The 24,953-nt window shown below is 36.0% G+C and overlaps 1 protein-coding gene across 19 annotated transcripts in view; it reads left to right on the forward strand.

The window, feature by feature from the left end:
• The first annotated feature begins 3,498 nt into the window (after nt 1-3,498).
• Nucleotides 3,499-24,953, forward strand: part of Robo2 (roundabout guidance receptor 2) — a 1,359,396-nt gene continuing 1,337,941 nt past the window's right edge. For 6 of the 19 annotated variants that reach the window (XM_045147704.1, XM_045147710.1, XM_045147713.1 and 3 more), the window contains exon 1: nt 3,505-4,155. In XM_045147704.1, the coding sequence (XP_045003639.1) occupies nt 4,026-4,155 (130 nt within the window). In that variant the 5' untranslated portion in view covers nt 3,505-4,025. Of the gene's footprint in view, nt 4,156-24,953 lie in introns of all 19 variants that reach the window. The other 13 variants (XM_045147696.1, XM_045147697.1, XM_045147709.1 and 10 more) reach the window with 5 other exon arrangements.

A 24,953-nucleotide genomic window follows, 5' to 3' on the forward strand; every position in this document is an offset into this window, starting at 1 on the left:
AAAAAAGAAATACTTGAAGAGACTACATGTTAGAGCTATGTTTGTCACCCATGTCTATGTGTATCTAATTTGTTCCTAAGCTTTTGCTTGTGTCATTTATTGTTTTATGAAGTGCCATATATAGGTCAGACCTAGGGCTTTGAGTATGTTATGCAGTATGTGGCAGTGAGGTACATCACCAGTCTAGTGCTAATTCTTAATAACACAAACCTCTTGATAACAGAGACTTGGTCTTATATCTTTGATGTTACCCAAAAGGCAAAGCAAATATAATTTTATCTTACTAATCTTAAAATATCTCACATTTCATCTGATTCTATGTGTGAGACATTCTATTAAATGTCTGAATGCTGATAATAAATCTTAAAGTTTGTTTCAAATTGCTCCCTATTTGTTCTTACTATTTCAACTTATTTTCCAAATATATCTTGCCTGGAATATTGATATAAATTTCTAAATGTTTTTCCCTGCCTCTAATTTCATTCTCCACCAAAATGCTGCTAAAATAACTTTTTGGGTGAAACTTATTTAGCATCATACAGTTTCTGTCTTAAACCCTTTATTGACCCTCTATCGTTGAGCATAACATCTAAAACTGTGAATATCTGGTATGTTTTAACATTCTCATCAGCCCTTGCCTGTTGGCGCTGCTCTGTGTCCTGATATTCACCCATGTGCCCAATACTCCAAGCTTATTCAGGGCCTAGAGGTTCTTAAATAAAGGATTCTTTGCATCTCTTCTACTGTGACTCTTCTATTCCCTCAACCTCGATTATCCTTTGTCTTTTGTCTGACCCAACTTTACCTAAAATAAATACTCATGGTTTTATTCTTATCAAAAGACAACCTTCTCTGCTCTGAATATCTTCTTTTGGTACATTTTATGTTCTCCTTCTTTACAGCCTTCCTGACAATTCTTAGTGGCTTCATTTAACACATTAAGTTGTATTACTTTCTGCATGTTTTCATATTGGGACCTTGTTTCCCCCCCTGATTTCCTTTCAGAAGAAGCAGGTGTAGGAAGCAATTAATTGTATTCTGCTGGTCTCTCTCCATGAGCTCTTCTCTAGTAATTTTTCATTTCTAGATGCCTCTAACCACCATAATTATCCTGAGACCCTACCCATCTCTCACCTTCTAGCCCTTCATGGATCCTCTCTGTTTCCCCAGGCCCTTGTACCAAGATTTAGAATACATAAACAAAATGGTAAAATCCATGTAGAGTTCATGTGAATCCTGAGTTTACTGCTTATTATGTGTGGTTGGACAAGCAGCCATCTATAAATGCTGAGTAGTAACAGAATATGATAACAAGTTTTGTGAAGGTGAAAGCACACTTTATTGGAATTGCTATTCTTTTGTAGAAAGAACTTAAAGCTAGCTTAGAATAGTTGAGCCCAAAGATAAGAGTTTAGCTAAGAATGTAGTGTAGTGATGAGCACACCATAAAACTGAGCTGATGCTCAAGATCCAGCTCTTTGACCTTGTATATACATGATGTAATATTTCTGTGTATCCAGTTATAATATATCAGAAAGAGGTAATAATTATTTCTATTTTATTGGGTAGAAGATGAGTCAACACAAATAAAACACATAAAACTTATAATAGGTTAATGTACTTTTAATATGGACTTAAGTGGGAAGATAAACACTGACACGTGTTCACAGAAGGTACAAACAGTACAACTCAGTATTTCACCTTTCCTCATACACTAACCTGATTCTTTTTGTTTGCTACTCCCACTGACAAGAACAAGGTTCATGACTTCTCTTCTGGAAGGTAGAAACCTTAAGCAGAATGTCCAGCTTCTGTCAGATGAGTACGAGGAAAGTTGGTCTTTTCTTTTTGACCAACAGTAGTTGGATTCTGTCATTTCCATTTCTGTTTACACACCGGAGACATCCATGGCCTGGTGTTTACCATAGGTCACTGGTTAGGTAGCATACCTTAAAATCAAAACAGTAAATTTCTTAAGAGCTGGTCTAGCCAACTGTATCCTATATTCTGTTAACTTTGCTCTGTCCTGGCCTTTCAGAATTTCTCTACATCCCTACCAACACCTTTTAATTACATGGAGGCTTATTTGTACATTTGTGTGTTTCATCTAATGAGAAACAAGTTATTAAAATGCACAAGCTGAGTAAATCTGAGATTTGTGTTTTTCCCAAGAGGAATGAAACCAATAGAGAGCATAGAAGTGTGGTTCTGGAGTTGTCTTCAGATGGCAGTGAGGGAGTTGGCTAGTCCACGCTAACAATTTCTGTTTATGCATTAAAGAAAGAAAAAGGTATTGGATAAATAAAAGGAATTTACCCAACTCGTAAAGGAGTAGGGATTGGTAAAGAAAACATCAACTTCTCATCTAAATATAAATTTGCTATGTCAAAATGTGTACACACATTAAAAACTGTAAATTCACTATTTATAAAATGGGCATGATATAAATTTTTCACACATCCTTCAGAAAATTTCAGATTAAAAGGTAAATAGAAGTTGATTGTTCACACAAAGGAACAGTATGAAAATTTATCTTGGCATCCTGTTAAAATCACTGACAGATACATAGAAAAATCACATTTTAAGTAACAGTTTTAAATCTATAATAGAGCTTATCTCAACTAGATTACATGCTCTTTAAAAGTACCTTTCTATGAGCATGATTTAAAAAGGGCCATTTATCCCATTTTGAAAGTGGTAGCATCATAAAATTGGTGGTTCTTATAATATTGGAATTGATTGTTTAGAGTACATAAATGCATAATTCATGCTTTGTGGCTCACTGATTAAGGCAATAAGTGACCATATGGAAAATACTAAGATGTAGGCAGAGTTATAATATTTTCTAGAATGTTCTGATCATGCTAAGTCACTTCAAGTAGTAGAGATCATATTCTTTCCCCTTGATTTTGCTTTACCCACCTCCCCTTCACCTAGAGTCAGTCATGTGCTGTACTGTAATCATAACCACACCTTGTGTCCACAAATGTTTTCAGAAATGCAGCTACAAAGACTGTGAGACTTAGCAAACTTCAGTATTTCCATTATGATGCCCATAAACAAGAAAAACCCTGATTTTCTAAATGTCTGATATCACAGCCTTGACAGAGCCTGTATAATATTTCCACAAGTTCTTTGGGAGAGGTGGGGGGTACAGGAATCCCACATTAAACTGACTTTAACACAGAAGAGAACTACAACTACTGAGAACTTAGCATTCTTGTTTTGTTATTAGAAAGAAAAATCATATACTTGTTGTTGTTCACCTAATACATATTTCAGGCTATTTATGAATAATTAGTGCAGATGTGATCTCATTTTAACATTACAAAGTGAAGTAAAGGAAAAAGGGAATTCATCTTAACTTCTCAGCCTGTCGGTACTACATTGCTGGAATCCCCATCTATCCTCACAATAGATTAACTACCCTCTGTGCATGCTGTATTTCTGCTCAGCCTTTCCTATTCTGAGGCTGGACTGAAGCAGTCGTTATCTGTGGCAGAGCCTGGGTGATTTTCAAGCCCAGCTCTACCCACCCAAGTGGCTGTGATACAGGCTTTCACTGAAGACTTATTACTCTTAAAAGAGCAATTTGGTTGGTTGCACGGCTATTAGGATCACACAGGCAGCCTGAGAGCTGTCAGTACAACTGCTTCTCATCTTTTTCACACAGTCCTGACATCTTTTCTCTTTTTGGCTGGACACAGACATTCCTGTTTTTATCATTTTCAATCAAGCTCACGCAGGACGCTGAGGAATACATTCCCATTGAGAGCCAAGTGGAAAAGAGAAATTATTTGCTAGCTCCTGGAGTAGAAGCAGTCAGTGCTGACTGCGTGCTGAAGAGCAGGAGCCGGATCTGTGAGAAATGTAGCTTGGCTCAGGGCTACATCAGAGAGCTCTCCTTCAGCTACTAAAAGATGGCAAAACAACACCTACCTCCGGCTTGTCAATGATTAATGCTATTTTCATAAGCACCGGGAGGGAAGATGATGTGAAAAATTTGATGAAATTCACTTGTGGAAATGTTATCATCAGAGAAAGTGGGGAAAATTACTAGGCTTGAACTTCTCTTGGTTTTGATGCTCTTTTTCTCTGGACCAACTCTGAGCAAGCTGACCCGGACCCCCTGGAAAGGAAAATCTTGGAAGGGGGGTAAGTGCTGATAAAAGTTTGGTGCTGAAAATCTAAATAGAGTTAGCAAGGCTAGTTGAATGATAACTTGAGGACTGCTGAGGGGAGAGAAGCTGCTTGCATTTGAAATCGGGATTTTATTTCAGGAAAGGGGATCTGTGCTGTAGGTGGCTAGGCAGAACTATTTTTCTCTCCTACTGATATAAATACATGTTTGCAATTTGGGGGTTGCTGGGCTTTCAAAGCATTATAAGGATTGTTTCCAGCAGGGAGACCCTAGAGTCACATGCATGCTGTTTTGCAAAGAGAAGCTTAGGAAGCTGCAGTTCAAAAAAAAAAAAAATACACAATAAAATGAAAAGAATAGTTTGTGGATATTCCTGAATAGTTGGCATATTTAGTGAAATGTTCAGGATGCTGTGCTTGGCTTGGCTGACTCTGTTCTTGTTGATGTGTTAATAAAGATAAATTGTGTTAACTTCATTGAAATTTCTCATGAATGTGAAATGGTTTTCAGCACTTTGGAGCACTGTAATGTATTTTCTTCTGCTGTCAAAGATGAGATTAGAGAATTTTCTAGACTTTGAATTTACCTTTTTGCAAAGTTCAGTTGGTTCTGCTTCCTTTGAATGACATTTGCTAGACACAAGTTATCAAGGTGTGTGCTCTCTGAACCAGCAAGCTAACATGATGCTGCAGAAATATCCCAGGAGAGACTTTCTCACAGAGTGTGCATGTTGTGAAAACCTGATGGGAGATGTCTGAGGATTTTGCCTTGCAAAAGCATTCCTTTTACCCAATGTTTTTATCTAACCTCTAGAAATATTTTCTGGGTCTCCCTCCTACACACACACACACACACACACACACACCTACCTTTGCGATCCTGTCAGTGAGATGATCTAAGGTTAAAGAGAAGCTTGAACATTAACAAGAAGTTTAATTATTTATCACAGCATCTCAGCAGGATTTTCTAAATACTCAAGCCCCTTCATTTTGATCTTTCTCTTTTTGTTACGTTAAAGACACTGCAAATCTTCTATAGGCAAGACCTTCCAGGGAAAAGTTCCAGCAGGCACTTGACTTAGGTGGTTGGTGTATACATGCCAGAGGAATGGTGGGGGGTGATTGTCTGGGACCTTGTAAATTATATCCCTACATTACTGTATTGCTCTCGTTATCCATGGATTTTTCTCTCATGCACTGCAAGCTGTTATTTATGTTATCCTGCATGGAAGCTTTTGGTAGCTTGGGATGTAGAGATGTATAGTATTATCGACTCCAGGGCATGTCAAGAGTGTTAACTTATAATTCTTATATACAATTTTCAAAGAAAGTACATAGTGCACATCAGAGTCTAATTTCCTTTTTAAACTTGGAGCCCTATAAACCCAGTGAGAATGTGAGATAGCTGCAAGTTTTTAGAAGACTTGTTAACCTAGTCGGAATGTTTGAGTGTGTTTCTTGGTGTTTATTCATTCCACGCAGCTCTAGATACAGATGCATTGGATCTCATTTGTAAATCAGGTCTGAAATGTTTCGTCTTTGAATGTGTCACTACTTTTCCCAATGCACGTTAACTAGCTCAGCTAAAAATTTGCTAGCTCTGCTTGTAAGATGATGTGACTCAGTCAGGTTCAGAAATAGGCAATCACAGCAGCACACTGCATTTGTTGTTGAAAGGATCTTGTATTTTGCAAAGGTCAGACAAGTTACTGGAAAACTTTAAATGTGTTGACGGTACTTTAAAATCATTTCCTTTTTAGTGCCTCTGCATAAATATTGTCTACAGATTCTGAGCTCTTGCATTGTAGGCTTGTCTTGATATGCACATGTGCATGTTGTAAATATTTATTCATTCATGAGCTTGGCTATTGGTGGTGTGTTATTTTTTACTGGGTTGTAAAATTCTATTCCATTTCTCTTGGCATATTATGTATTCTTAAAGCATATTCTGACAATTTTTTCACCATTATTTTCTTTCTCAGAAAGTAGAGGTCAGGGGTGTGGTAGAGCAGGGTTCACAGGGAAAGAATGAGTCATTTTAAATACTGGGGCCTGCATTAAAAGGAGTTTATTTTTGCTGCTTTTCATGTGCCTTATATTCCTACTAGTTAGAGAATACCTGCTTATTGAATGCAACAAACTAAAATGAATGCAGCATTTCTAACATCCTGGACAAAGTAAGAATAGTAAAACAATAGTTTCTAACAAAGTGATCCCCCCGCTTTTTACTGTTTTGCATTACTTGCCCATTTAAACTTCATCTGATTGAGCAGCTGTCAACCTCCATATGGCAACCTGCCCACACTGACAATTTTCATTTTTGTTGTATTAACAGGAACCAGTATTTGAGAGAAGAGGTTATTGGGGCAGAGTACAGGGCTGGTAGTTCCATACACAACCGTGTAGCAGTGGCCTGTCAGGAATAGTACCAAGAGCACATCACAGCCATCACCACACAGATGTCTGGAAGCTGACTTGTTAGAACATTTGGGAAAAATGCTGATTATTCTTGGCTACAGAGACATTTTTAAGCTTATCAATGAGTATGAATCTCAAATGTAGGTTAGTAGGCCAGCAAGTTTTCCCTGAGGCATATGCTTTTCTATTTAATCACATTATATGAATTCCTTTAGGGAAGGAGGATGTCGCACCTGATTAGTTCAGAGCATTGTATAAGTGATCCGAAGACATTACATTCATGATAAACTAACCGGAAATCATAACTACATTGCTGACATCATCTTCATTAAAATTAAGGAACCTAATTAATTTACACTCAATTGCCCTCACTGGAAAAAAAAAAAGACTAGGGCTGGAGAGATGGCTTAGTGGTTAAGCGCTTGCCTATGAAGCCTATGGACCCCGGTTCGAGGCTCGGTTCCCCAGATCCCACGTTAGCCAGATGCACAAGGGGGCGCACGCGTCTGGAGTTCGTTTGCAGAGGCTGGAGGCCCTGGCACGCCCATTCTCTCTCTCCCTCTATCTGTCTTTCTCTCTGTGTCTGTCACTCTCAAATAAATAAATAAAAAATTAAAAAAAAAAGACTAAAAACTGCTCTGTTCCACTGGGAAGGACAAACTCTTACATTGTAGATGGTCAATGCCTACAAAAAAATGTACTGAAAATATAGTCAAATATATCTTATAATAATCTATATATTGGCTATTAGAATTTAATGTATCTGAATATTTGTAGCTCATATAAAGAGACAAATGAAAGGTACATTGGTACAAATAGAAACATAGGTCTAAAGAATAGAAACAGGAAAAGTCAACAGCAAACTTTGACCACTTGATGCAAACTGAACACTGATCCCTCAGAGTGGATTGAGCTAAGAGGAGGGGCCAACTCTGACTATCCTTTGCACCCCCCCATAAAGGCACTTGACTTTGACTTTGTCAACTGCCTAGAAGTGCCTGTTGAGATCCTATGACCATTTCAATTATACCATAGTAGTTAAACTATGGGTGCATAGGATGAGTTACCAAAGCTTCATGAGAGAAAAGATTGTCTTTAATGGATTCAGTGGAAGGGGGCAGGAGAAAGGGACAAAAGGAGGTAATGGGGGGGGAATTATGATCATAATATATTATATACACATATGAAAATTGTCAATACAAGTTAAGAAGATTCTTTCATGCAACCTCCCTATTTGCTTTCTTTCATAAATTACAAAATCTCACTGTCCGTGTCTATCTTAGCCAAACAAAGAAAACATCTCTGGCAGTTATATTTCCCCTTTGTGCATGACTAGAAGGTGTCATGAGCACACACAATGGCATGAGTTACTTCAGCTCGCAGTGCACTGAAGCATGGACACGGGTATTCACATAGAAGCTCTATCTGGATGGCCCCATCTATAAACTGTCCATTAACCAAGACTTTATTGGAGTTTGCTGAAACATTTTTGACTTAGAAAGTTGCAAAATGCTTTTGCCACTACTTGATGCTGTTTACTACCCATAAGTCCATCATTATTTTATTTCCTTGAAAATTTTACTCCAGTTATAAACTAATGAAAAATTTGATCTGGCCCTGGTGACACACACCTTTAATCCCAGCACTTGAGAGGCAGAGGTAGGAGGATTGCAGTGAGTTTGAGGCAAGCCTAGAACTACAGAGTGAATTCCAGATCATCCTTGGCTAAAGCGTGACCTTACCTTGAAAAAAATCCCAAATCAAATTGTTTTGGCAAGCATCTCATATAATAAACGATATCACATAACTTTAATCTTCAAAAATATTTTCACTAATAAAATATGAGCATTATATTCATCATGTACTTTTTTTCACAACCACTGACTTTGCTTAAAGTTTCTGCATTTAATCCTGTTGTGTTTGATATTTTTCTGAACTCCACCTTGACAAGTACATGAATCCTAGGTCCTAGACTAAATGTCTTTAAACTGAACCCTGAGAAGATATACCTTGTTTGTAATGCTTTAGATAGACATTTGTCAGTTTTTATAGTACTTAAATAATTATTTGCATCTATATTTTTTGTTTATTATTTTGTAAGCCACTTAAGGAGACTTAGTAAACATGTAGGCTTATACCTAGTATACACACAACAGATCAAGTACAGTATATGAAAATATAAGTTGGTATTAAAATATCCTAGTTATGCATCAAAAAAAATTTCTGTGTGCTGTGCTGAGAGATATCTTTAGAAAATCATTTTTTTTAATTTATTTATTTGAGAACGACAGACACAGAGAGAAAGACAGATAGAGGGAGAGAGAGAGAATGGGTGCGCCAGGGCTTCCAGCCTCTGCAAACGAACTCCAGACGTGTGCGCCCCCTTGTGCATCTGGCTAACGTGGGACCTGGGGAACCGAGCCTCGAACTGGGGTCCTTAGGCTTCACAGGAAAGCGCTTAACCGCTAAGCCATCTCTCCAGCCCTAGAAAATCATTTTTATAACAAAGCTTTTGCTACAAACATTCAATTTTAATTTTAGTTGTAAAAATATGACCTTATAGTAACTAGGAATTTTAGAAAATTCTGTTACTCACAGATGATATAGTGCTATTAGGAAGAAATGAAGCAACACTGTTGTTCATAAGTAGTTTATCTGAGATTGTGAATCTGGAAACTGAACTCTATGAATATTCATGAAAACTATGGCATGTTCTTTGTACTGTGTATAATTATGACTTCTCTTCCCATTTTTAAAATAATCTTCATCTGTATGTAATAAATAGACTTATTACTTATTTTTCCCATAGCTGAGGATTAAAATCCAAAGCCAAATCTGAAATGGTATGTTGACTAAATTAGAATATGGTCTAGAGGTATTAATAAGTATTATGCTTAACAACCACAGTAAAGTTTGTGGTAAAATTTGCTCATGTTGTCTATTATTATTTGAAATAGTGTGTTTGATTACTTCAGCAAAATTTTATGCACATGATATTTTTATAAGAAAAAATGGTTCTTGAAGATAATAGACATCTTAGTTATAGAAATTATTTCTGGAGCATATTTTACCCACAGACATTTTAGGTTAATTTTTACTCAACTATTCTCATTCACTCTTAGCTTAAAATTTTTTCATTTATTTATTATTGTGTGCTTGTTGTCATAATTAAAATACTATTACACTGCATAGAACATTTCTCTATACATTTTTATTGCATGATAAATGGAAAAGAAAATTGAAAAAAGTTTTAAGTATTGAGTGCTCTATAATAGATGAAAATAATTATTTGGAATTCTATTTACAAATAGAGTAAGTTCTATCACTGAAAATGAGGAACATTTCTCCTGGTACAGTTTGGAAAAATGGCTTCAGCTTATTAATTACTTTCTTATTTCTAATACAAAACACTAAACCAGAAATAGCTTATAGAAGGAAAAGGGTTTAATTCAGCTTACAGTTCCAGAGAGTAGAGTCTATCATAGTGGGAAAACACGGCAGGAAAAGGAAATCACATCATCACATCAACAGGGAAGTGGTGGAGAACAGTGAATGCTGATGCTAAGGCAGCCCAGCTCATGGAATGGTACCCCTCACAGTAAAGGTGGGTCTTCCCACTTAACATAGCTACTGAAGATAATCCTGTATAGAAGTGTACAGAGGCTAACATAATCTACACAATCTTTCCCAAGCAAGCATAGGTCTTGTCAAGTTGAGAATCATTATAAACCATCACTTGAGGTCTATATATTATTTCTAAAATCAGATTACATCTGTGAAAATTATGATCTGAAAAAGATAAAAAAATGTGTGCCACTTTTATTTGACATGTGTGCAAGTTCACATACATGTGTATCTCATTCCACTCCCTTTTCCCCAAGAAGGAAAATATTACAAGACATAATAAAAAGTAAGGGTCTGGAAATTTAGTAAGGTAATAATGATACTGAAGAGATGCTTTCTGATTTTTCAAAAGTGAGGTGAATTGATAATAATGATAAGTTTGAGATAGATTAGTATTGAGGTTCATGAAGCCAGACTTGGGATTTTTTTCAGCATTTCAATTGTAAACTACAGTTTCAAGGATTTTACAACATAGCCCCAAAATTCTTGTTTCAAAGTAGATACTGGATAGCATTAGTTCTCTATCTGAGAGTCGTTTCATTGTTTTTATTTGCAAATTCAAACCTTCAAAGTTATCTGAGCATTAAGAAAATAGGAGGAGAAGAGTTGTTATTTTGGGAGACTTTGTTGCTTGAAAAGAAATTAAAATTTCTCAACAGAAATGTAGAAATGATGAGAGCTTAGAAGATCTGTTTCAGTCAATTCAAGATTATATGGGTCAGTGAGCTTGATCAGTTAAGACTGGGATCATTTAGCTGGTAATAATTTTACTTTGATGAAGAAATGAAGGTCATCCAAACAAGAAGTATTTGGAGAAAGAAAGATAATAAGACATTATTTCTAAAGGCTTTTATATTTTTAGAAACCCAAATGGCCATACATAATCCAAGTTTTTATGAAAACTGAAAGCTGTCTTTCAGCCATTCATGTCCACAGTTCTAAGTCTCACCATTGTCTAGGAGTATCTGATAAAAATATAATTGAAACATCACTATCCCATACTTAAATTCCAAAAGTTATATAAAAGATACAACGTCTTGAGCTGATACCTCAAAAATAGTATGCAATTTCCCCAAAGAAAGAAATGTCTTCACTGATCACATACTGATTTTGTGTAATCTTTAATAATTACCTATCCAAAGCTTAAGGTGTCAAAGATAATTAAAGGCTAGTGTATGTTCACATATCTAGCCTATTAGAAATTTTTATCACTCTTGGAACTTCTTTATCTTGGGAAAGAGAAAACATGTTTCATTTAGCCAAAATCTTCAAATAATTGAGTAATTATAGTATCAAAAATTAAACAAGTTGTACTTGGTACAATTTCAGGAAAGTACAAGGACCCTGATTATAGTCTGTATTGATCCTTTTCTTCATATAAAATGAAAATAGCAATTTAGAATAAAACTTGTTGATGCCAGCATCCAGTCAGCTCTTTGTGTCATTCATAACTACTCAGTGACACATGCCTACTTTTAAGATGATTTATTTGTTTGCTTTGCCATTTGTATATTCCTGAATATGTGTGCAGATTTTTAAAGAACTGAAATGATTACATACCCGTCTTTCATGACCTATCAGGGTATCTTTTTATTGGGCAACTATGGCAATGCATCAAATAGTCTATTTATCAATTGTGGTGTGTGAGGGCTGTTGAGATACTTCCTCACATGACCATGGGGAAATAGTTGTCAGCCAACTTTTTTTTTCTAGCCAAGGTATAGTTTAGATATAACAGAATCTGTTTGAAATTTGAACCAATGGTAATTTTTAACAAGAGAATTCTGCTACTGGAAGTCTTTTTTTTTTATAGCTTGAGTGATCTTTCAATTATTTCAGAGTGAACTATTGAGAAATTAATGATCAGTCAGGTAAAAAGAAAATCTGCAGAACAAATTAAGCTTACTACCCACTTTTCAGATTTCATTTTGTCATGTATTCTTCCAAAGAGGTATGTGAGATATACAGTTTACTTCTGTATACACACAACAATAAAATCTTCTGTAAATGTTTAGAAAAATGTAATGCTTATTTGATGAGACAGAGCTCAAAGTACAACTGATCAACTCTGTCTCCATCTAAAATGTCAATCTCAATATTCTCACACAATGACAATAATTTTCAGTAAAATAAAAATACATAATGAGTTCATTTTCCAGGGCTAAGGCATAGAAATGTGTATCTTCTGTCTGTCAATTTATGAAGAAGTCACTACATACAATATCAGGATGGACCTTATATATGCTCAGCAGAATCCTTCCATATCAATATCAAGAGCTCTATCATGAAATAAGTAGTTACCAAACTGGGCAATGTCAAAGGTTATGTTCTAGAGCGGTGCCACATCATGAAATCTCTTAACATAGTAGTTGGCAGCTAATAAAGATTTATTTGAGGGTCACCAGAAACAACTGACTTACTTTCCAGAATCCATACACACCAGAAAATTGTATAGTTTTCATTGATCTAATTAAATGGCCTGCTCTTGTTTTGAACTGCATGGGCCCACACAAAGATACATGGAGAAATTTGGGTTTAAAGTTGTTGATCACAATTCTAATGAGTAGAACTGATACACTGTTAACTCAAGATCTTTAACACATCGTGTCTTTTTCCTGAAGGTTCAGAAAAAAGGTAGTTTGTATATGTGCAATGAAATAAAAAAAATGTACTATTAGCAACACATTTTTGACCATGCATTACATCCATACACATGCTTATATGGTACAGTATAACCCTAACTCTAAGCATCCAATCATTAAATAAACACTTATCACATGCCCCTAATAGAAAAACTTGAAGTGACCAGAGGAAATGAATATATGTTTGAAGAAAATCTTGTACAATGTATGAAACATACATTATGTCTCATCTTATGCTTTCTATAGGTAAGTGTACTATAGAAGAAAGTATAAATTATATAGCTACAAATGGGAACAAGAGTTATATGATATATACATAGGTAACATTTTTTCCTTATTTTTATTCTTTATTATTTTAAATCTCCTCAGACTGTGGTAGTTCCTTGATTGTCTAACTTACCTTTAAAAATTATTGTGTATTTGCGTGTGTGTATGTGTTTCAGAGTCACTTGCAAAGGCAATTGAATGTCTTTCCCACTTTATGTGGTAGGCTGAGGAATTGAACGTAGGCAGCAGGCTTTGCAAACAAGTGATTTTAACAGTGGGTCCATCAGGCCTGAATTATCTAATTTGATGCTTGCTATAATGCTATTTGAAAAGATTACTGTATATGTTCTTCATTGATTATCTGAGTACAACTTGACTTACGTATATGGTTATATATTTTGTAACCAGACATCAAATTCTGGGAAATAGTGCATTATATTGGGTGGAAGGAATCAAATAACTTAGTCTGTTTCACTAGTGGGGGTTAAGAATAAGTGGGAAATAATAGCACAGAGTCAGTTTAAGCATATCTTTGAGAATTGGAGAAAACCAAAAATTATGAAACTAAAAATAGCAGGCCAATGTAGGAAAGTGTAAGGCAAGTCTTACAATGACTGCAATATTTAAGAAGCAACATACTGTACTAGGTAGCTGTCCCAGCAGTTTTCAATCTGGATGTGTTATAGTTATAGAGTTTCTGACTTATTACTTTAGTAAGATTTATTGTTTGACATTTTGAAACAAAAGCAGTCACACAGGATGCTGTGTGAGAATAAATATTCTAATGTGGCATTGGACGTATTCTCTGTACATGAGGAATATAATCTGTGATGCCACAATTACCAAAAACTTTTCCTTGGGCTAGAGAAATGGCTCATCAGTTAAGGCCTTTGCCTACAAAGCCTACCAATGCTGGTTTGATTTCCACTACCCATGTAAAGCCATATGCATGAAGTGGCATATGCATCTGAGTTTGTTTGCAGCAGCTGAAGGCCCTGGTGAGCCATTCTTTGTCTCTCTTCTGTCTCTCTGCTTGTAAATAAATAATAAATAGAAAACATTTTAAAAGACCTTTCTTCTAAAAACTTTATAGTTGCCATATTTAAGGGTACTATGCAAATCATCATACATGATGAAACAATGCTATATAATCTGCACTAAAAATTTCAATTTGTACAATTATTTTGTACTACTTTAAAAAAATCAGTGTGTACACACACACACACACACACACACACACACATATAACAAATTTAAAAAACAATTGCTATATAAATATACTTAGAGATGTACAATATATAAATGGCAAATATTTATAACTTTTTTATGTATGTAACTGTGATTACTTCACTTGTCAATCATAAAATCATTTTTTCAAAGCATTAAAAATATGTGGCTTGGTTTCTGAAATATGTCTGTTCAAAAGAATTCTTTGTCTCATTTTTGTTATTGAATAACATTTATGATTTATAATTTTAAATGTATTATGTATTTATAAGGGCATAATTTCATTAATCTACTTGAAGAATTCTAAGCAAATTAATGGAAACAGTAGTTAAATAATATGTAAGAGATAGCATGCTTTTACAAAAGAAAATTCTATGTAGTAATTTTTAAAGGATGACACAAGGCTACTGAATATCAGATTCTCTTTTTAAAAATATTTATTTAGGGCTGGAGAGATGGCTTAGCGGTTAAGCGCTTGCCTGTGAAGCCTGAGGACTCCGGTTCGAGGCTCGGTTCCCCAGGTCCCACGTTAGCCAGATGCACAAGGGGGCACACGCGTCTGGAGTTCGTTTGCAGAGGCTGGAAGCCCTGGCGCGCCCATTCTCTCTCTCTCCCTCTATCTGTCTTTCTCTCTGTGTCTGTCGCTCTCAAATAAATAAATAAAATATTAAAAAAAAAAGAAAAAAAATATTTATTTAAGAAAGAGAAACAGAGAAAGAGGACAAGAGAATGAATATTGGCATGCAAGGGCTTCTGGCCACTGAAAAGAACTTCAGACATATATGCTACTTTGTATATCTACATTTACCTGGGTACTGGGGAATCAAACTCAGGCTGTTAGGCGTTGCAAGCAAGTACCTTTAACTGCTGAGCCATCTCTTCAGCCTTAATTTAACTTTAATATGCCATCAATGTTACCTGAAAAGCCTACCAACTGGAACTACAGGGATTGCTTAGTGGTTAAGCACTTGTGTGAAAAGCTAAATGACCCAGGTTCAATTCCCCGGGACCTATGTAAACCAGATACACAAGGTGGTGCATGTGTCTGGAGTTTGTTTGCAGTGGCTGGAGGCCCTGGCTTGCCCATTCTCCTTGTCTATCTGTCTTTCTCTCCCTTTCAAACAAATAAATAAAAATACAATACTATAAAGTGTTTTCAAAAATAGGCTACCAAGAATCAAATGGTCAGTAGGTGTACTTAGAAGAAACATCTTTATATGGTCTATTGGTGGCCTAAATTCTTATAATTTTAACTAGGGCAGAATTATTTTCAATAGCTTACAGATCCTATGATAAGACATTTAAATTGAAATTAAGGTGTGGTGGCTCACATTTAGTTACTTGTGTTAACTTACTGTCTGCTCATATCCCTGCCAGTTACTGCTATTTCTGTGATTGTCAGATTTCATGGTGTTAAGTTTGTATGGAACAAATAACATAATGTGATGTATGCAAAATAACCACTGGTAGCTTCAACAAGTATTTTCTTCAGCAAATAATTCACTCAAAATTTTTATTTATAATTATTAGAATAGGTATGTATATAATAATTTAAAGGCCCTAATGGTTAATTCCTAAATTTCTTGAGATCTCCTGTTGCACTGTGCTAAATGCTTTCTATGAATAAGCTATTTAATCTTATCTATATATTAAGCAATACTTTGGACTTGCTTTCCTTCTCAAATATATAAACCTAGATTTTTTTCCTCCTTCATTTGAATTCATAAATTTGTATTTTAGGCTTATGAAATATGAAAAATTCTAGCTGCATTTATAAAGTTTTAGCCAAATAAGATATATCTATAGTCAATCATGTCATTAAACCAAACAATAACAACTTATATTGTTTAAAGTAAAGACAAATGCATCCTCCATTAGGAAGATATTTAGAGAAGGCTGGTAATGTAGAAAAAATAAAACAACTGTATTTTAAGAAATCCCACAAGATAGGCTTAGGCATCATGAAGATTATCATTTCCATATAGTATATATAAATCTGGAGCGTTCACAAGGGCAGAATTGGAATTGAATGAGCCAGGTCCAAAACCAGATGGCAAGGAAAAGTTTCAAGCTGTTCCATGTGGAAATTGATTTTTAGATTTCCACGTGGTGCAGTACAAGTTCAAATTAATTTTAAACTTTTAATTTTTTGTATGTATCTTCATGATTCCTAGTACATGCTTCCCTGTCAGTCTTGTTGGTAGCAAATCTAAAGTCAGCATGAAACAGCTTTTTTCTCTACATTAAATACATAGGGAAGAGCACTTAACTGTGTGTTTTGAACTCTGCTCAATAAAACTTTTAAGAGATAAGAGGCTTTTTCTATTTCAGGGTCACTATTTGTCTGAATAATAAATAACATGGGAAAGCAGTGAAAATACTTAGGAGGATCACAGCAGAGCTTCCATAACATTTCAGTCTTTATCACAGTGGAGAAGAGTGGGTTACTGTTAAGGCTCACACCACACTATGGAAGGTCTTCCTCCCCAACTAGAATTCTAGTTGAAGGAAGAGAATGAAGAATGAAACTTGGTTAGTCATGGAAGCATCCTGATGTGTCAAGAGTTTAATCACTGAGAGAAAAAAAGTCACTTCAGATTAGCAAGCTACAAGGGATGGATATAGGACTTTAGAGGTTTTTTTCTATCAAGTATTTTCTGAAGAGCTGGTTTTGTCTTCAAATACTCCTTTAGCCTGCTTTTGTCATGGAATGTCCTTATTTCTCCATCTATTTAAATGGATAGCTTTGCAGGATAAAGTAACCTTCGTTGACAGTTGTTATCTTTCAGAACTTGGAATATATCACTCCAAGCTCTTCTGGCTTTTAAAGTTTGTGTTGAATAATCAGCTGTGATCCTGATGGGTTTGTAGGTAACTTGATTTTTCTCTCTAACTGCTTTCAATATTTTTTCCTTGGTTTGTGTGTTTGGTAGTTTGATTATAATATGACTAGGAGAGGTTCTTTCCAGGTTTTGTCTGGCTGGGGTTCTAAAGGCTTCCTGTATCTGAATTGGCACCACTTTCCCAATTTGGGGGAAGTTTTCTTCTATGATTTTGTTGAGGACGCCTACTATGCCTTTGGAGTGGAATTCTTCTCCTTCAACTATGCCCTGAATTCTTATATTTGATCTTTTCATAGTGTCCCAAATATCTTGAAATTCCCACTCATACTTCTCTATAAGTTTGTCTTTCTCTTTGTTGGACTGCATTAGATCTGCCACCTAGTCTTCTAGCTTAGATATTCTGTCCTCTCATCCATTCTACTGGTGAGATTTTCTACAGAGTTTTTTTTATTTCATTACTGTGTTCTTCATTGTTAGTAATTCTGACTGGTTTTTCTTTATTATTTCTATTTCCTTATTTATGTCTTGTATTGCCTTCTTTATTTCATTAAATTGGTGTCCTGCATCTTCTTTGATTTCCTCTTTGATTCCTTTGATTTCCTCTTTGATTTCTTCTTTGATTCCTTTGATTTGTTCTTTGACTTCTTTGAACATATTTACAATCATTCTTTTGAAATCTTTCTCAGGCATTTCCTCTAACCCGTTCTCACTGGAGGTCATTTCTGATGTATTAATACTTTTAGGTGGATTTATATTGTCTTGCTTTTTAGTGTTTCTTGTGTTTTAATGTATATATTTTTGCATCTTGGATTAAGTTAATGCTTGGATTTTCTAGCTAGCTGGGTATTCTTAGCTGTATCAGTTGATTTGATGTTATATATCTTCATGGTAGGAGCTTAAGGTGTTAGGTGTGGCTCTTAAGGCTCTCAGAGTATCTATAAAGGTGTTCCTAGGGGTTGAGTTTCCCTGCTATGGGAGTATTCAAGTAGGCTGAGTGGAATAAAATGCAGGTAGATTCTAAAATTTAACTAAACACTGTACACATTCAATCAAAAATAGCACTGAGTATTTATGCAAGAGTAGTTATTATAACAACCAGATCCTCTATCAACAAAGAGGTTAAGATTTCTGGTCTGTTGAGGGATCCAAGTCAGCTTGTGACCAAGTGAGACCCTTCCCTGGTGCAATCCCAGTTACCTTGGATGATTTTGGTCTCAGTCAAGTTGCTGGCTGGGTCACTGGGCTGCTGTTCTGATGTCTGGAGCTGGGCACTGGCTTTTCCTGTGGGGCAAACCGAGCCTGGCAACTGTGGCCCTGCAGAACGGCACTCCGGCTGCTTGAACTGCTACTGCTGGATCTGTTGCCGCTACTGCTAAAGCTGCCGCTGCTGGGTCTGTTGCTGCTGCTGCTGAAGCTGCTGCTGCTGGATCCACTGCTGCTGCTGCTGCTGCTGTAGCTGCCACTGCTGGAGCTGCCTCTGCTATCGCTGAAGCTGCTGCTGCTGGATCTGCTGCCGCTGCTGCCGCAACTGGATCCACTGCTGCTGGGGCCACTGTTGCTGGTGCCGGAGCTGCTGATGTTGCTGCCGGACTCTGCTCCTGCTTGGGTCCCACTGTTGGCTCAAGTTGGCGTGGCCAGGTCTTGGGACCGCTGCTCTGTTCGCTGGAGCTGGGCACAGGTGGTGGGGGAGGGGAGGGAGCCGCAGCTGTTCTGGTTCTCTCACTGTTCCACATGTTCTTCTACCTTGTGATCTGCTCCTCTGTTGTTCATTGCTGCTCTCCCTTCACATTTCTTGAGTTGTGGAGAGCTCCGGTGTGAGTGGAAGCTCCCGTCACCTGGCTTTTCCTGCAGCTCGAGCCGAGCCTGGTGGCTTTCTGGTGGCCACACTGCCGCCCTGGCGGCAGACCTGCCTGGGCTGCTTTTGCCGGCCTATGTGGGCTCTGGATGCTCTGGATCTCTTCTACTGCTCCACTGCCATTTCAATTTCCTATACACCTCACTTTTTAGTAAAAGTGTGTATTTTGCTGAGTTTTTTTGGTCTTTTCCCTCCTTTAGGCTGCTTTGGTGTTGTACCTACACTGCCATCTTAACTGGAAGTTCCTAGAGGCTTTTTCTAGGAAAGATGTGAGTTCATCTGCAGTCAGGACTCAGCTAATCATTTTCCTTATGCAATCACTCAAATGAATAAGAACATTCAATATTTTAGAAAATACAGATCATGAGTTAGGTTGATTTGTACATGTCATGGTCATTGAGTATGTTTGAAATTCTGACAGGCAGAAAAATGGACAGGTACCTTCTCTCACATATAACTAATGGACAATGGCTTTAATCTCTACAATACCTAACAAAATGTTTGCAATGGAGTGATTATTCAAAGCAGAGAACTTTAATTTATTCAGGGTGCAGATTCAAAGCATTCTGAAGTTTTGGGCTGGAGAGATGGCTTAGCAGTTAAGCACTTGCCTAAGGACCCTGGTTCAAGGCTGGATTCTCCAGGACCCACGTTAGCTGGATGCACAAGGGAGCACATGCATCTGGAGTTCGTTTGCAGTGGCTGGAAGCCCTAGCACACCCATTCTCCCTCTCCCTCTCCACCTCTTTTTCTTTCTGTCACTCTCAAATAAAAATAATTAAAATGAACAAAAAAATTAAAATAAAAACCATTCTGAAGTTCCAGATGAGTCTGGGCATTTACAAAAATGTCATAGAAGGCCTGGAGAGATGGATCAGTAGTTAAGGCACTTGCCTGCAAAGCCTGCTGACTAGAGTTCAATTCCCCAGTACCCACATAAAGCCAAATGCACAAAGTGGTGCATACATCTGGAGTTTGTTTACAGTGGCTTGAGGCCCTGGCATGCCCATTTTGTTTGTCTGTCTCTGCTTGAAAATAAAGAAAATACTTTAGAAAAAAAGTCATATAAACAATAATATTTGATGTCTTGAAATCATTTAAAACTTCTTCCCATTTGAAGATGTGAAACTATTCTTATAATGGAAACCACTGTAGAACATGTTATTTCTCTGTTAACTACAATGATCTAAAAATGTGATTTTCTGATAAGTGACATTTGGTGAACATAGGGCCATTTCAAGCAGATCAAGCACTCTCAGTATGAAGGGTTATTAATAAAGTACTCTGGCATGCAACAGTTTGTTTCATACCACACTGCAAACTCTCTTATGTTTACCTTTTAAAGTATAACAGTGGCTCACTCTTATGAATTTTGCTGTTATGGGATCAGAACAAAAAAGAGCCAAATAGTAAATGTTCAGTCATTCTACAATAGATTAGACTAAATATTAAATACGATGTTTCTAGATAAGAAAATCATTGTTTATAATATCATTAAGCATTTGAGAAGTTAGATATGTCACCACTCTCCAACAATCCTTTTAGGTTTACTGTTAAAGAAAATTAAAATGACTTAATTGCATGGAAGTGTCAGGTAATAGAATGTACTAGTGAGTTGAGGTTGGTTATAATCCAGGTTAAATATACTTTTGCTTATATACAAGAAAGTCTGTGATGCAAAGTGGTTAATGTTGACTCAGTTTATCACCGGCTATACCACAAATTAAATTTGAAGCATAGAGATATGACCATAAAAAATAAAAAAATTGGTCTCTCTTGCATTTTAAAAATATTTTTGTTTGCAAGCAGAGACACATAAGAGAGATACAGAAAGAGAGAGTGGATGTGCCAGCTGCTGTAAATGAACACCATATGCATGAGCCACTTTGTGTATCTAACCTTACCTGAGCACTGGGAAATCAAAAATCAAAACCAAGTCGTTAGGCTTTGCAGGCAAGTGCCTTAAGTGCTGAGCCATCTCTCCAGCCTTCTCTTCTGTTTTAATGTCATCTTTTCCCCTCCTGTTATGCAGGTCTTGGGTAGGGTATCATTAGTCACCATGAGGTTATGACTATCAAGGCCTCTTTCTTTCTGGATGACAATATTGTAAGCACTCCTCCTCTCCCTTTGGCTCTTAAAATATTTTAGCCACTTCTTCAGCAATGATCCTTGAGCTTTGAAGGGTGTGACAGATGGTTATTTTAGTATTGAATGCTCAAAATAGAAGATAGACTAGTTGGAAAGAAGAAGGGATTCAGTGGAGGGAGGACTTGGGAGGAGAAAAAGAGAGGGAACTGGGAGGACATTATGAACATACTATGTTGTTTATATTTGTGCAAACTATAAGTAGAGTTCAAAATTAATAAAATTAGTAAGGGAAGGGAACATGGTTCAGTAGTTAAAGCCACTTGCTTGGAAAGCTTATGTGTCATAGTTCAATTCCCAAACTGCTTATGTAAGCCAGACACAAAAATCAAAAAGTGTCCATGCATCTGGTATTCCTTTGCAATGACAAGAGATCTTAGTGTCACTCTTAATACATGTGCCAATAAGTAAATTAAATTAAAAAAATACAAATTAAAAACCAAAATATTGGGCTGGAGAGATGGCCCAACAGGTAAGGCGCTTGTCTGAAAAGCCTAATGATCCAGGTTTGTTTCCCCAGTACCCAAGAAAAGTCAGATGTATGAAGTAGCACATCATCTAGAGTTCATGTGCAGCAGCTGGAGGCTTTGGCACACCCATTCTATCCCTGTGTCTGCTTCTCTCTCTCCTCTCTCTCTGCTTGTAAATAAATAAACAACAATATTTAAAAAATTCAAAATATTAAGACATCTAGTTTGATAATGCTAATGGTTAGGTACTCTAGTTCTGTGTGCTAATTTGACTTCAAGACTTTAAAACCAGGGCTGAAGAGATGACTTAGTTCAGGTGTTTGCCTGCAAAGCCAAAGGACCTTGGTTCAATTTCCCAGGACCCATGTAAGCCAGATGCACAAGGTGGCACATGTGTCTGGAGTTTTTTTGCAGTGGCTAGAGGCCCTGGCACACCCATTCTCTCTCTCTCAAATAATAAATAAATAAAATATAAAAAAATACATGGATGAATTATCCTAATTATGAATTTTTGGTAATGTTAAATATTTTGTTGTTCATTCTCGAGACTTCTGGTTTTAGAAAATATCAATTCTCAAGATATTTCAGTAATGATCACATTTAGGCAGAGGTAAGATCCTTTTCATTTAAAATCTTTTGGATGGGATGATGAAATGGCTTAGTAGTTAAGGCACTTGCCTACAAGGCCTAAGGAACCAGGGTTAATTCTCCAGTACCAATGTAAGCCAGATGCACAAGGTGGTGCATGTTTCTGAAGTTTGCCTACAGTGTCTAGAGGCCCTGGCATGCCCATTCTCTTTCTTTCTTTTTCTTTGCCTTCTCCCCAGTCTCTCTCTTGAATAAATAACATTAAATGTTTTAGGTAATCAATGCAGAAACACTGGAACTCACTAGAAAGCTATAAAAAGAACAAAAATACTGTTCTTATTCCTCATAAGAAGTTACTTTATCCCATCTGCTAAGAATTATTTTAATTCTGTCCAATATTTTTTCTTATCTACATATAGATATAGGTAGTAGACAGATATACACATAAATCTTTATATAATTGTACATATATACACATATATGTATGTAGACATGCATATTCTAGTAAACATCTGTATTATATTACATAATTTATCTTAATAGTGCAAAGTGCATATTCATTTTGAATTATAGTATTTAAAATATACATTGAATTATATGTAAAATAGGACTATACTATAAATTGTACTACATTTGAGTACACTGTATCTAGTGTAATTTATATCTTTGAATATAAATCTGATTATTTTTCTTGTAAACCTTCTGTAAGACAAATTATTATCCCAGAAGGTATGGTCATTTTAAGGCTCTAGATTACAAATGTCAGAGCACATTGCATAATGGGATATAAATTTACATTCCAACCACAATTACATTTAAATAATGTGTAAGTAAGGGTTTATTTTGGCTCATGTTTTCAGCCCTTGGTAAGCTGGATCCATTGGATGCTCTGGGATAAATCTGCTCATCATGGCTGCAAGCTTATGTGACAGAAGATGGGGGATCACCTCATAGTAGCTGAGAAGGCACAAAGACAAAGAAAATCTTCCTCTTGTCTTTGTTGGGAACAAGACATATACTTCAAAGGCATTCCCTCAATAACATACTTCCTTCAACCAAGGCCCATCTTCCATAGTTACCAACACCACCCAATAGGCCATTTAGTTTTGAATCCATCAATGGACTCACCCAGTGATTGTGTCACTGTGTTCATGATCCAATCGCATCTGCAAAGCTCCACTTCTGAGTATGACAAGGGGGACCAAGCCTGTTACACATGAACTTTCAGGAGACATTTCAGATCCAAACCACAGACTCCTAGTGTGCTTTTAATAGTATAAAAATTATACTTATTATTTTCTTTTATATATAGTACAGTTCTCTTTTATTTTAAATTTTATTAAATTGGTGTTACTAAGTTATTTTAGATAATCATAGCTTATATTTTCTAAACTTCCTTCTGATTTAATATTTGATGCACATATTTTCATAAATTTTCTTTGTAATATTAGGATATGAAGAAACATGCCATTAAATTTTAGAAGGGCAGAATGTTAAAACCTAGCTAGAATTTTTAAAATATATTTTATTATTTGAGAGAAAAGGGGGGGAGGGAGAGAGACAGAGAGAATGGGCATGCCAGGGCCTCCAGTCACTACAAATGAACTCTAGATGCATGTGTCCCCTTGTGCATCGGGCTTATGTGAGTCCTGGAGAGTCGAACTGGGATCCTTTAGCTTTGCAGGCATGTATCTTAATCACTAAGCCATCTCTCTAGCCCCCTAGCTAGTATTTTTATAGTAGTGACTGAATTCAGTATTATAAAACAAAAAAAGTGGTTTAAAGTTTCTTGATTTTATGAATCAAAGTTAATAAGATTAGGCTAGAAAAATGGCTCAGTGGTTAAAGGCACTTACCTGCAGTTAATAAAATTCTTTCATATATTAGAAGTAAGTAATGATCCTCAAAGTGCGCCATGTCAAAGTTTAATATGCATAGATATAAACATTTTAAATGAGTTTTTGACATTATGTTAGGAAAGGAAAACCAATCTAAACAACACCATGTTAATATTAATCTCTATAAGGTTACATTGTGGCTATAGTAATCTACTATGTAAGTTTTGGGAAGTCACAGTCTGGATATCATGTTTATTTTTGCAATATTGCAATGAAGAACTCATACATAATGATAAATAAATTCATAGAATTGGAAAATTTTTAAGAAACAAATATAAAGAAAAGTAGTGGCTGATTAGCCTCAGCAGCAGAGGTGAGAAAATCACATTTTTATTGTATAGAAAGTAGAAAAGAGGAGGCTGATGTTTCAAGAGGAAAAAGTTTCTATAATTAAATATGATGCAAGACATGGGAAAAAAAACAATATATGGAAAGCAGAAAATTCATTAAGTTAATTGGTGTATAAAGAAATCATGGATTTCAGATCAATGCAACTAATATTCCCTAATGATTATAAATCATTCAAAAATGACTTGCATACCTTTTTGACATGGATATTTATTGCAGTAGAAATTTGGGCAGAACAGAATCTTCATTACAAAGAGAAATTATCTCTGTTTTCATCCAATCTTCAGATTCTATTCATATATAAAATGTTAATATGCCTTTAATTTAAGATATGTCCAGAATATAGAAGAATGTAGAAACCATGATTTGGTAACATTCCATCATTATATACTAACAAAGGTTATTAGATAATTTCTTCTGAATATTTTTCCAAATGTTTAAGCTAATTTTTAATATATTGTTTATTATTTGTTTTCATGAAATGTCAT

Source organism: Jaculus jaculus, chromosome 4 (genome assembly GCF_020740685.1).
Source record: "Jaculus jaculus isolate mJacJac1 chromosome 4, mJacJac1.mat.Y.cur, whole genome shotgun sequence".
Classification (NCBI taxonomy): Eukaryota; Metazoa; Chordata; class Mammalia; order Rodentia; family Dipodidae; genus Jaculus; species Jaculus jaculus.